Consider the following 13,463-nt stretch of genomic DNA (forward strand, 5'->3'; position numbering starts at 1 on the left):
AAGGAAGCATGGTGATTCTCCCTGAGGTAAACTTCACCCATAGACATCATTCTGCCAACCTCTAAAGCTCACTCCATTAGCCACTCCATCTCTGTGAATGTCAATGGGATTTCACAGCATTTCCTCACCATGAGTTCATAACTTGTGGCTCTTGTCTTGTATTCTGGCTAACACCGGACTCCCAAGTCTTCCTGATGTTGAAGGCACGATGCGTTGATAATAAAGGGGGCTGTTCTTTTTTACTGAATTGGTTCTCCTCTGTCTTTCACACTCAAACAACCAGATGGACAACCACACACAGCCCCCGAGCGCGCCCTCTTCCAATACAACTGTTGGATTTTCAAATCCAAACAACTTGAGATCAAAGCTCAGCCAATTTCTGCGCGAATACTGCATTTACAACAAACTCCTGTCCAGAGCGAGTCCCGTCAGCCAGGCTACTTGTCTTCCTGATAAAAATACTTATTATATTGTCCAGCAGGGGATGCCCCACCTCTGACTCTTTATTTTATTGAAAGCAGGGACATACTGCCTTTCGTCAGAATATAAGCATTATGTATATAATTTACACCTGGAACATCTATGACATTAAAATTATTATTCAGATTTTTTTATATGATCAGGACTGTAATTATAAGGGAGGTACAATTTGATTATGTGGTGATGAAACAGTAGTATTCTGTCAATACTGTTATTTCTTTCTGTTATTAACAGGTCAGGCCAAGTGCTGTGACGGTCATGGAATTTTGGATAACTGTTATTGGTCAGCCAAATGACCGTTTGCTACAACACCTTGCTTGTTGTAAAGCGTCCACAAACTCAACTGCACGAATGCCAGGCTGTCCCGTCTTCAGTCAGCTGTTCATTCCACAAAAATGGTTAAACGTTTATGACAGACATTTTATTTTCATGATGGTCTTCTACCATAATCGTTGGTTATACTATTATACGGTAATTGTGCCAGCCCTAGTCAGAACCTCAAATCAGTTCTGTCAAGGGTGAGGTGAATAGTCTGGTCTTAATTGTTGCCAGCACAGCAGGGCTGCAGACATTAGTAAGGCCAAACCAAATCTGAGGGGATTTTTTACATTTAATCAATACTTTCACAGCAGTTGTCTACACATAGTTGGTAGGTTAAACTGCAGCTCTAATATTGTGCAGCTCCATATTTAGTCTTGCAAAGAGTGTGCAAAGTTGTCATCGAGGCAAAGGGTGGCTACTTTGAAGAATCTCAAATATATTTTGATTTGTTTAGCACTTTTTTTGGGCTACTCCCTGATCCCATGTGATATTTTAGAAAATAGAAAATAGTTTAAAAATAAATAAATAAATAAAACACTTGAATGAGTAGGTGTGTCAACTTTTGATCGGTACTGTATACGCGCACACACACTACCACACACACTCTACACACACGCACACACGTACATTGTAATATTGTTCTATGGTGGTATTATACATTTTGTATTGTAGGTATGTTGTGGCTTAATTCTGTTATATGATGTACTGTTATCTTTTGTTTTGGATCCCTTATAAATACAAATACAAATGTATCACGCTGCATGAGGTAAAAAGGTGGTCACACCAGATACTGACTGGTTTTCTGATCCACGCCCCTACCTTTTTTTTAAGGTATCTGTGACCATCAGATGCATATCTGTATTCCCAGTTATGTGAAATCAGTAGATTAGGGCCTAATGAATTCATTTCAATTGACTAATATCCTTTATGTGGATATGTCCCTAGACATGAGGAGGACTCGCTGACCTTTGCAATAATCTTCTGTTGTTATCTCTGGATAAAATCCCAATGCACAATCAGCTAGTGTTGAAGGAAACAAATATGTGTTTCCTGGCCAAAAGGTCAACATGGGGAAGTCTGGACACCAAGGTTAAGTCTGCTCAGAAAATGACCAGAATTCAATTGATTTAAATGTTTTAAAAGTATTGGCATGATTGAAGCTAATGGGCAACATTCCAAATCATTCACGGAATGAGACATCCTTGACTGAAAAATGGAATTGACTCCAACCCTGTCGGAGACATCGTAATAAATTCAGTAGTCCTAAGTAATGGTAGGGATTCAGCTGTAATCGGTTCTGCGCTTCAATTTCAAGTTGAAAATGAATGAAAAATACAAATTCAAACTAATACTCAGACGTGCAAGCTCATTCAGAACAGTGTCTTGGATGGAGCAGTCTTTAAAAAAAAATGTATAACCTTTAATTAAACTAGGCAAGTTAGTGAAGAACAAATTCTGATTTACAATGACGGCCTACACTGGCCAAACCCGGACGACGCTGGGCCAATTGTGCGCCGCCCTATGGGACTGCCAATCACGGCAGGTTGTGATATAGGCTTTTGCAGACAGAAAAGATGAAGAGTGAGGAGAGTTGAAGAGGTTTTGCTGATCAGTATGTGTTAGTGGAAAAGAGCATGCAGAGCTGGGTGAGGTTGCCACGGTGATACTGACATTCTGATGGAGAGAATCGAAGAGGAGGAGGGGAAAGAACAGTCAGCAGGTTTTTCTGAGAGTAGAGAGACTTCCCCCAACCCTTACAAACCCATTCGATTCAGGATGACAAGTCATAAATGAGTTGCTTCGTTGTATCCTCTATTCTAATTGGTTGTGGAGTCCAGCTCTGGGGAATCTCCAGTTGGACCTATCAGTGTGGGCTGCTGTGATTGGCTGATGCAGCGCTGCAGTGAGAATGCAGGTTTCAGGAGCCTCTTCTTTTTTACTGCATTACTCTGTGCCGGTTAGCAGGCTCAGTATCGACGGACAATCTCACTGTAGCTCCTGTCTCAGTCTTAACCTCAGTAGATGATATGCAGCAGAGATGCAGCCAAGGTAGTATCGAACTAAACTCAAGATATCAGTTGCAGGTGCATCATTCTTTAGTCTTTAACAGAAGTTACATGTTAGTGGTTTAAGAGTTTGCCCATAACATCGTTTTGATTGGAACAGGTTAGTCCTGCATATTTGGCTGCATTAAAGCTACAGCTAAATTTATGTTTTTGTTTGGGCAGAGAAGAACTTACGGTGTGCGTTGATTGAAAGAAAGAAAAGTGCCACTAATACTGACTGATACATCTGAGGAAGGATGACGAAAGGAGGAGCACAGCTGAGTGCACACAGGAAAAGGGGCTTTTGTAGCTGAAGCAGTGACGCGGAAGAAACTTGAAGGACCCTCTTTTGCATTCTGCGGTTGTCCTCACCTGCCCTCGCCGTGAATTCTCTTTTCTACCGGCGCAGCACTCTTACCTCGGCTGACCCACCTTTCTAATTGTGTGTTGACACCGGCTTTTCAGCACCCAGGCGAGCATCAGTCTAGAGACGATGCTGCAGAGTGTGTGGACTTCCCTATGCCAATGGTTTGTGGGAAGGACAGAGTGTGAGCCCGTGGGAGCCCAGTCACCGGAGGAGAGCGAAGCAGAGGTTGCCGTCAGTGGAAAGACTGCCAAGAAAACTGGACTCGAGGGAGACCTTGACACATCTGCGAGGGATGACAAGGGCAGGAGTGATGGTGCACCTGCGAAGAAGACCACAGTGTTAATCATGGTGGTGCCCCCTGATGGCTTTCAACAGGTAACGCAGGGATGGAAGCAACCACTTTGTATGTGTGGAGGGGTGGCAGGTGGAGGGATTGAACTGGCCATTTACTGGTTGTCTCCTTTGCATGGTGGGTGAGCACATTTGAAGTTACAGTAATTAAGACACTGAAAAGTGTGGTTCAATTTGGAAAAGGTAATTTTTGAGTTGAGTATTTCAACAGTTTGTGGACAAAATTCTGTAATGTTCTAGGACAGAATATAGAGATTACAGGGAGCATGTCTTCTTTGGTGATCTGACAAACTTGGCACATCTTTTAAAGTTCACACTGTGTCCACAGGCTGACACTGAACTATAGTGCCACCCTTTCAGAGAGGAGAAGTTTCTGAGAGATGTCACAGGTACTGCTTGTCCATTTCACAGCCAAAATACCTAATTCCAGTGAACATGCACAAACAACTTTAGAAATCTTTAGAAATTGGCTCGTGATTGTCCTCTGGGATGTGATGAGCATTTGTTTAAGTGCTGTCCTCTTCAGGGTCACTTAAGGGTTACCATGTACAGTGGTGGTACTCAACTGTGCCGTGGTACTCTCTTAGCATTGTGCTATGTGACAAACGTTGGCTCAAGTTATCAGGTGGGTTCAGAACATTGTGTCCAAAAAGGCTTCAAAAGTAGATGTAATGTGTGGCTTGTTGCAGGTCTGTGAAAACCGCTATGTATGGACGATCTGTCCAATGCCTGCTTTCAATTCGACTTCACCGCAGATTGCAGAGTAAACGTGATAATACGATGTATGGCATTTGACTAATAATATATGCTAGGCTTTGGTGGTAAATGGCACAAAGGGAGAAAGTGGGAGATGGCGAGTCCAGCTGTGTATCTGGTTTAACATGCTAGTTAGCTCAGTAACTGGCTGAATCAATAAGGATACGGGGCATCATATAGTGTTAGCCGTGTTTTGAGAAGTCAAAGCGTTTGGTTGACTTATCTGTTCAGCTGCCACTGCTATAATGATTTCCTTGCGTCTTGCACGCCTCTCCATTTTCGGCCCCTCAGTCTGCTCTTCTCCGAGCAGAGCAGGCAGGCCTGTTGCAGGCCTCTACATATGCGCCTAAATATTTTTCTGTGCGACCTGGAATTTTTATTTAAGAGCACCAGTGAGTCTATAAAAATGTAAGATTCTAGCTTTGTTGCTTCCCATATTTTTCATTGTACTCCTAAATGTCTTTGTGTGCGCCTACATTTTTCAGCTTAGGCGCACACGTGCTCCTTGTAAATAAAGGCCAGCGTAGAGCCCTGTGTTATTCTAGCGACTCCACACAGACACAGCGTGTACACATGCTGCTCCAGAGCCAGTGCTCTTCTTCCTTCAGACAAGCATGTGTCAAAACTTTGTTCATTTCACAATGTCTCTCATTCACATTCACTTGTAAATGTCCAAACTCTCCAAAAATGACATTTGGTAGCTACTACCTATACTTGTATAACTTTTAGCTAGATTGCCTGTCTTTGCAATTAGTTTCTTTTCGTTTTGCGCTCGTTAGCATATCTAGCTAGCAGTCACTATGGAAATACGCTATGTGCAAGTTTTGTTAGCATTCTGGTAATAGACGCCCAATGGGCTGTTTTTGCGGATTCTTTGCACCCTTAGTACACAAAGACAGTAATACCTTAATTAAATCCTGGGATGAGAGAAGGACTGTACTGTTTGACAATATGAAAATCTAGATACCGCCGCCATTTAGACTTCTAGTCCCCAATCCCATTATAATAGGTTTCTTAACGACAGGACATTTAGGCCTGGCAAAGTTGAACTGGAGTGAAGGCCACACACACACACACACACACACACACACACACACACACACACACACACACACACACACATACACATACACATACACATACATACATACATACATACATACATACATACATACATACATATCCCTGTGGCTCAGTTGGTAGAGCATGGTGCTTGCAACGCCAGGGTTGTGGGTTCGATTCCCACGGGGGGCCAGTACAAAAAAAATACAAACGTATGAAATGTATGCATTTAAGTCGCTCTGGATAAGAACGTCTGCTAAATGACGTAAATGTAAACACGCACGCACCCACACACATCGTTCATGACACATGTACGTGTGTCACACATGTTAGACTTTATCTCAGCTCAAACCTGTGACTTTCACCAGTTACAACAATACATTAGGGCTGGGAATTGCCAGGAACATTCTGATACAATATCACAATACTTAGGTGCCAATACGATATTGCGATTCTCACGGTTCAACATGTATTGTGATTTGATACTGTGATTTTATTGCGATTCAATGTTCCCAATTTGGCTCCCTGTTTTTAAAAGAGGTTCGGGAACAAGTTATAAATAAAACATTTTGGGGTGTTTTGGTGCAGCCAACTAGTGCAAAAATATCACTACAATACATACTGACTGACCGCATGTTTTTTTGCTGTAGAAAAGCGTTTTGACACTTTGGACTGTTGTGGACTGATTAGATGAGAACTTTTAGACCGGCCTAATGACAGGACTGTATTGGAGAGAGATTGCTGATATGCTGATAACTATATGTTTATGGCCTTTTCTAAGGTGTCTATTGCATAGAGAGGGAGTAAACGCAAGATGGCCTATATTCAAATCAAATTTTATTTGTCACGTGCCGAATTCAACAGGTGTAGTTCTTACAAGCCCTTAACCAACAATACAGCTTTAAGAAAAATACCTAAAAGAATAAGAAATAAAAGTAACAAAGAGCAGCAGTAAAATAACACTAGCGAGGCTATATACAGGGGGTACTGGTACAGTCGATGTGCGGGGGCACCGGTTAGTCGAGGTAATTGAGGTAATATGTAAGTAGAGTTATTAAAGTGACTACGCATAGATAATAACAGAGAGTAGCAGCGGTGTAAAAGAGGGGGGGAGGTGGGCAATGCAAATAGTCTGGGTAGCCATTTGATTAGATGTTCAATGGAGAAGGAAGAAAACAACATGTTTTTCTGTTGTGCTTATTATTACACACATATGTAGGATCTTAATTTGATCACCCTGTTGCAGGAGAACTTTGAGGTTTTAAAAGGCTTATTTCCACTTACAAATTTCAGACTTGGTTTTCCCTTATGAAAAAATGTATCAACCCCTACAAAAATATAAATTTTATTATAATTCACATTTCCTATTATTTTCCTGCAGTATCAAACTGGCTCAAATTAAGACCCTACAGCTGTAAGACCCCATGTCCCATTCCCAGGGTCGTCCCTAGTTACCACAGCCACAAAGTCATAAATTGTAGAAATAGGCACAATTTATCTTCTTAAAATGTGATTTTTAAACCTAACCTTGACCCTAACCTTATCCACACGCCTAACCTTAAATTAAGACAAAAAATAAAACCAAAAATGTTAATGAATTTTTACAAATTACTTTGTGGCTGTGGTAACTAGGGGTAGAGCTGTCCCCGGGAAGGAAAAAAAAAATCTTGGTTGATCGAAAGTCGTGTGTTCCTTCGACCAATCGATTGGTCAAAAATGTTTAACTAGTATTTTTCCATATATAGACACACACCCTATGTGTTTTTAATAAAATTATGATTGAGCATGTGTGAGGCTTTAAGCTTACTGTTTGATGAAATAAGACACAAATGACTCGTGGGCGCCATTCAACCATTCTCATACCGCTCCTGCTGGCTATTGCAGATTCTACCAATACTCTCCTGAAGTTACCAACACGAGGAGTCGGCTACCTTTCTCATATGGAATGGCAATTTATCTTACCATTTCTAACGAACTGGAACACAGATCATATGTTCATGGAACAATTTTATTTTATTTATAATAATAATTCATTTATAATTCATTTCATATCTCAATCATTGTCATGTGGTTAATAAAAATTATATCAATCTAAACTAAAATTATACAAACCTAAAAAGTAATAATTGCCATTGTATGTAAAAAATAGCCTACATTAAGCCAACAAATAAAAACATTGCAGTCTGCAGGTGGAAAATATCCTGATTTAATTTGTTTACATCCCTGTTAGTGAGCATTTCTCCTTTGCCAAGATAATCCATCCACCTGACAGGTGTGGCATATCAAGAAGCTAAATAAACAGCATGATCATTACACAGGTGCACCTTGTGCTGGGGACAATAAAAGGCCACTCTAAAATGTGCAGTTTTGTCACACGACACAATGCCACAGATGTGTCAAGTTGAGGGAGTGTGCAATTGGCATACTGACTGCAGGAATGTCCACTAGAGCTGTTGCCAGAGAATTGTATGTTAATTTCTCTACCATAAGCCCCCTCCAACGGGGGCTGGGCGGTATACCGTATTTGACTAAATACTGGTATTGATGGTAATACTGGTATTGATGGACCGGTTGGGGTTTTTACTTTACCTTCTAAAACGGTATTTGAGTGTTTTGGTTTGTTAAATGTGATACTCCGTGCGTAACATCCCATTTTTAGAGGTTACTTAGCTACTTGAGTCATCTCTCTCTCACTCCATGCTGCTTTCCACACAGACCTATCCCCGCCCCCTGTCACTCAATGGGCACATTTTGTTGTTGCTCGAGCACAAGACACTTGCGTTTTAATATAAATCCACTAGCGTTCTATAATTAAAATCCACTAGCGTTCAATAATTACACTTAATTTGTTTCGTACATCTGCAAACAGCTTAAGCTAGTTGTTTTTTTCTTATCAAGTTGGGCCTAAATCTTGTTAGCCGCAAATGCTAATCGTTAGTTAGCTGGCATACTAGCTATCTAATAAATGTACTGAATCTGAGCAAACTTAATTAGCTATACGTCCTGATAATACCAGTGATGGTGTAGCCCTCAATCAGCATGTTTGTAAAACAGTATATTCTAAATTAGAAAGGAATACGCAAAGCATGAACGTTAGCTACATGAAGTAGCTGAGAAAACATTCAATGTAGCCAAAGATTATTGGGTGCCCTAGGAAACACTTATCAACACTTTGGTTCCTACCCTGTCACAATAACTCCTCCCTGGCATTTTCATTCGTTGTCATGTCCATCCACACTGTATTGAAAGTGCCCACTATTATATTTGAACTATATAATTAGAATAATAATTTTATTTCCATTATTCCAACAGTTCGCCGAAGTGTTTTGCTGTAAATTGCAAGTCAAATCGCAATTGCAACATTTGGTAAAATAAGGCCTAGATATTTTGACCATATCGTGCATCCCTATGTAGCAGTGTAAAAATTATCTCAAATGAGTGCGGGAAATGCAAAAATTGAAAATGCTGAAAATATTTTAGGTTGAAGTTGAATTTAACAGTATAAAACAATCAGAATGGAGAAAGACCCATTTGAAGTCACTTAGAATGTATGTGTTGCCACCCAAGGGGCACAAACTACTCATAAAGCAAATGTAGAACTTATTCCAAAACATAAAATACTGTCAATTTATTTTTTATTTTTTTAAATACTGTGATATTATGTTTTTGTCATATCGCCCAGCCCTACCTCCGTCATTTTAGAAAATTTGGCTGTACGTCCAACCGCGGACCATTTACATTTTAGTCATTTAGCAGACGCTCTTATCCAGAGCGACTTACAGTAGTGAATGCATACATTTCATACATTTTATTTTATTTTATTTTTTACTTTTTCCGTACTTTTTTCCGGATCACGTGTAACCTTGCCAGCCGAGGACCTCCACACTTGGCTTCTTCACCTGCAGGATCATCTGACACCAGCCACCCGGACAGCTGATGAAACTATGAGTTTGCACAACCGAAGAATATCTGCACAAACTGTCAGAAACCTTCTCATGGAACTCATCTGCGTGCTCGTCATCCTCACCAGCTTCTTGACCTGACTGCAGTTCGACGTCGTAACCGACTTCAGTGGGCAAATGTTTACCTTTGATGGCCACTGGCACGCTGGAGAAGTGTGCTCTTCACGGATGAATCCTGGTTTCAACTGTTAACGGGTAGATTGCAGACGGTGTGTTTGGCGTTGTGTGGGCGAGTGGTTTGTTGATGTCAATGTTGTGAACAGAGTGCCCCATGGTGGCGTTTTAGTATGGGCAGGCATAAGCTACGGACAACAAACACAATTGCTTTTTATCGATGGCAATTTGAATGCACAGAGATACCGTGACGAGATCCTGAGGCCTATTGTCGTGCCATTCATCTGCCGCCATCTCCTCATGTTTCTGCATGATAATACATGGCCCCATGTTGCAAGGATCTGTACACAAAGTTTGTGGAAGCTGAAAATGTCCCAGTTCTTCCATGGCCTGCATACTCACTAGACATGTCCCAATGTTTGGGATGCTCTGGATTGATGTGTACAGCAGCATGTTCCAATTCCCACCAATATCCAGCAACTTCGCACAGCCATTGAAGTGGGACAACATTCCACAGGCCACAATAAACAGCCTAATCAACATGATGCGTCACACCAGATACTGACTGGTTTTCTGATCCATGCACCTATTTCTTTTTATTTCTTTTTTAAAAGTATCTGTGACCAACATGCATGTCTGTATTCCCAGTCATGTGAAATCCATAGATTAGGGCCTAATTAATTTTTCAATTGCAATATTAAAGCTGCTCATGTTGTGTTTCAATATTTTCATTGTAGCAGCATTTTTAAATGTATTAACTCAATCAACTTGGCTGGTTTTGAATAAGCGTGTTATGTGTAAAGGGTGAGTCTTACCTTACATCTCAGCCACGTGCATTCTGGACAAAGCAGAGTAAAAGTGACTGAAATGTTTTACCCTACAAATCAGTGACGGCCTAATGGCCGTAATGACTTTGACCAGACGTTTGTTTGTAAATGTCTATAGCCTAACTCTAAAGGGATGACTAGGTTTAGTGGATATAACAATGTTTTAGAATCTCGGAGCGATCTACCATGTTTTAGGATCTAATAATCTAGCAGCATCTAAACTCTGTACAGGTATTCTCCTTGCATGCACGTGTAACAGCTCCTGGATGTGCGTACATTATATTGAACCGTGGATTTGACCTACCTACACACACACAGACCCCCCCCATACCAAGACCCCTCTCGTCAGCGGCCATTCTTCCTTTACCCTTGGACCCCAGCCGAGTGACTCACCCAGAAATAGCTGGCCAAGTGAAATGGGAAGACCGAGAGCTAGATACCTGGCGGTCACCCAAGTGATGCTTCGCTGAAAATGTCCCCCCTCTTCTGAAAACGGCCCCCCTGCACCCCTTCAGTGGGATAGCTTTACAGGTGGTTCCTCTAGCAGGCAGTGGACAAGTGCGTGGGTTCTACAGGCTTGCTGCAGTCAGGCACCCGGCAGTCTCTGGGACTCTCCAATCTCCTGTGCCTGTAATTGAATCACTCCTTACTCTCACCACCTCTATCGTTGACAGAGGACACTTTACTGGAGCAGACTGTTACGTCAATGGTGATCTCTATTACTGACACACAATACAGTCTGGAATGGTGGTAACCTCTCATTTAGTCCTAATTCTACAGGTACATGTTCTTTCTTCAGAAGGGGACGTTTCATGCTGCTTTTTACTTAAGTTTTCTACTTAAAGGGCCCATTTGTAAGCCTACCTGTATACATTTCAAGAGCAGGCTACTAAGTTAAAATAGGCTAAACTTAATAAATCCACCAACTTCATCCCTTGGGAGGCAGGTAGCCTAGTGGTTAAGAGCATTGGGTCAGTAATTGAAAGGTCACTGGTTCGAATCCCTGAGCCGACTAGGTAACACTAATTGCTCCTGTAAGTCGCTCTAGATAAGGGCGTCTGCTAAATAACTAAAATGTCAAATCCCTCTTGACTACACTTTGGGTTAGCATTTGTGCTTCTGCTAGTACTCCTTGGGTTAGTGGTAGCATATTAGCGTAATGGTAGCGTATTAGCTGTGATGGTCTACTGCAGTCAGTCTCAAAAAATATGTCATCAATGCTAATGGTGTGGTAGTGTGTCGCCAAAGTTCCTGAGCACATCAGTGGGCCATTTTCCTTTTCTAACAAGATTACCAATATCCAGTGTATTGGCCATCTTGTTAGACATAAAAATTGTCAAATTTCTTGAAAGGAAGATGTTCGACGTTTCAAAGTTTCCCCACAATTACAACTGCACTTTAGTGTGTAACAGATTTTGTGCATGACCTTGTACTATAGGAGATGGTCATCAATGTCAAACTTCAGCTAGTTTAAATATCAAATCCCCCTTGATATAATGGTAACACTTCTCTGTAATAACCCAGTTAAAGGTGTTGATCATACAGCGCACCACAGTTTCGGTCCCAGGATCTGATTCCCTGTAATGCTGATGATCTCATGATTTCCTCTGTGTAAGAAAGAGGAAGATGCCTAATATTGCCACAGTTGGTCACATTCCAGTACGGTAGGATGTGACTTGTGTATTTAAGCTGTTGTAATTAATTACACATAAGAAGAATTTGGACTGAAAGAAAGAGGAGCTTTAAAGGGTTTTCCGGAAAGTTCACCTCTGGTTCCTTAATTTCATTCAAGTGCACAAGTCATTTTTTTTCATGAAGGGGCCATTTGTTGGGGGCTAAAGGGGGGGGGGGGGGGGGGGCTCCTTTGTCAGAATGCAGTCTTGTTTGGTTCTCTTGAAATATTGACAGCCTGTGGTGGAAAGATAGTAAGAGGGCGGGATGTTGTGGCATCCAATAAGATTGCTCCTTGGTCCTACCAGCCTCTGTGTGGGAGGGACCTTTTTGAGTCCTTTTATCCCATATGTGTCTTCTGCCTACCAGCATTCCAGCTTTGCACTTCAGAGCGGGCAAACTTTTTTTTTCTTCTATGTAACTTATTTATTTTTATTTTACACTTACCTAAGAGAAACATGTTGTGCGTGTGCCTGTGCGTGCCCTTTCCAAACTCAGAACACACTGAATTTGAGTATTTTGAATCAAATGGACTACCAGCTGAACTCAAGTCTCTCTTCAAACTGAGCTTATTTCTTCCTTCTCAGGAATTTTCTACATATCGAAACTGGCGGAAGGTAGATATGCCATTTTTAAATCTGGAATCTTTTTATAGCTGTACAATTCTGTTTATGTGATTATAGCAATAACACTTGAATGAATTCCAGTTAGCATTTCGCTATTTCATTCAGCACTTTCATTCATATGGCAAGACTAGCAGACAGCCCTACAGCTGTAGAATTCGCTTTTTGATTGATTGTGTGAGTGGCCAGTCTGTAGACAGGCTCTCTGCCGCTGTGTAATAACTTGGAAATTATTGTAAATTCACACGAATTTTAATGAACTCTTTCTTGTTATATATAATCTAACGTTCTGCTGAACATTTGTCAGCAATGCATTGTCCTTTGAACCCCCTAGGACCTAGCTTTTTAATGTGCTTCATGCACTGTCCTTATTTTGTCATTTGCTTTTTCATAGGGGTCAAATATGGATTTAATGATTTATTCCAACAAAATATTTCAGACAATTCATTTCATAACCATGAGTTTGTCTTTAATTCACGTTCTTCCAAACTCTATCCAGTCAGACTTCATTTAGCCTCTGCCACAGGCTTTGAACTCACCTTCTGTATGTGAGTGAAGCCTGGGAGCCGACGCTAGACTACTCTTGACTCTGAGTCTGAACTGGTTCTTTAGATTATTAATTTAAGGTTAAGTCAGGGGTTTGGCAGGTATCCTTCAAAGAAGGCTCAGACGCTTCCTGTGGAACAAAGAGTCTAGAAATGTCTAGAAAATGTAAGAAAGCCCAGATTAGTGTCGTCAAAAATTCTTAGAATGTAGGCTAATGCTTTGGTTGATATTTGCTTGTTGTCAACCAAACTTAACTTAAATGTATTCTGAGGGATGAGTGAGAAAATGGCACTATAGTTCTTAAGACTGGACTTTGAACTCATTCCTGTTATTGCCCA

At 41.1% G+C, this 13,463-nt stretch overlaps 1 protein-coding gene across 4 annotated transcripts in view; it reads left to right on the plus strand.

Annotated features, from left to right (window-relative positions):
- The window catches only part of slc25a25b (solute carrier family 25 member 25b), a 48,204-nt gene that overhangs the window by 12,321 nt on the left and 22,420 nt on the right, over window positions 1-13,463 (plus strand). For 2 of the 4 annotated variants that reach the window (XM_014143109.3, XM_014143116.3), the window contains exon 1: window positions 12,316-12,573. The exons of the other annotated variants lie outside the window; for them this stretch is intronic. In XM_014143109.3, coding sequence (XP_013998584.1) covers window positions 12,415-12,573 — 159 coding nt within the window. In that variant the 5' untranslated portion in view covers window positions 12,316-12,414. Of the gene's footprint in view, window positions 1-12,315; window positions 12,574-13,463 lie in introns of those variants that run through there. 4 annotated transcript variants of the gene reach the window in all.

This window comes from Salmo salar, chromosome 01, assembly GCF_965601325.2.
Source record: "Salmo salar chromosome 01, fSalSal1, whole genome shotgun sequence".
NCBI lineage: Eukaryota > Metazoa > Chordata > Actinopteri > Salmoniformes > Salmonidae > Salmo > Salmo salar.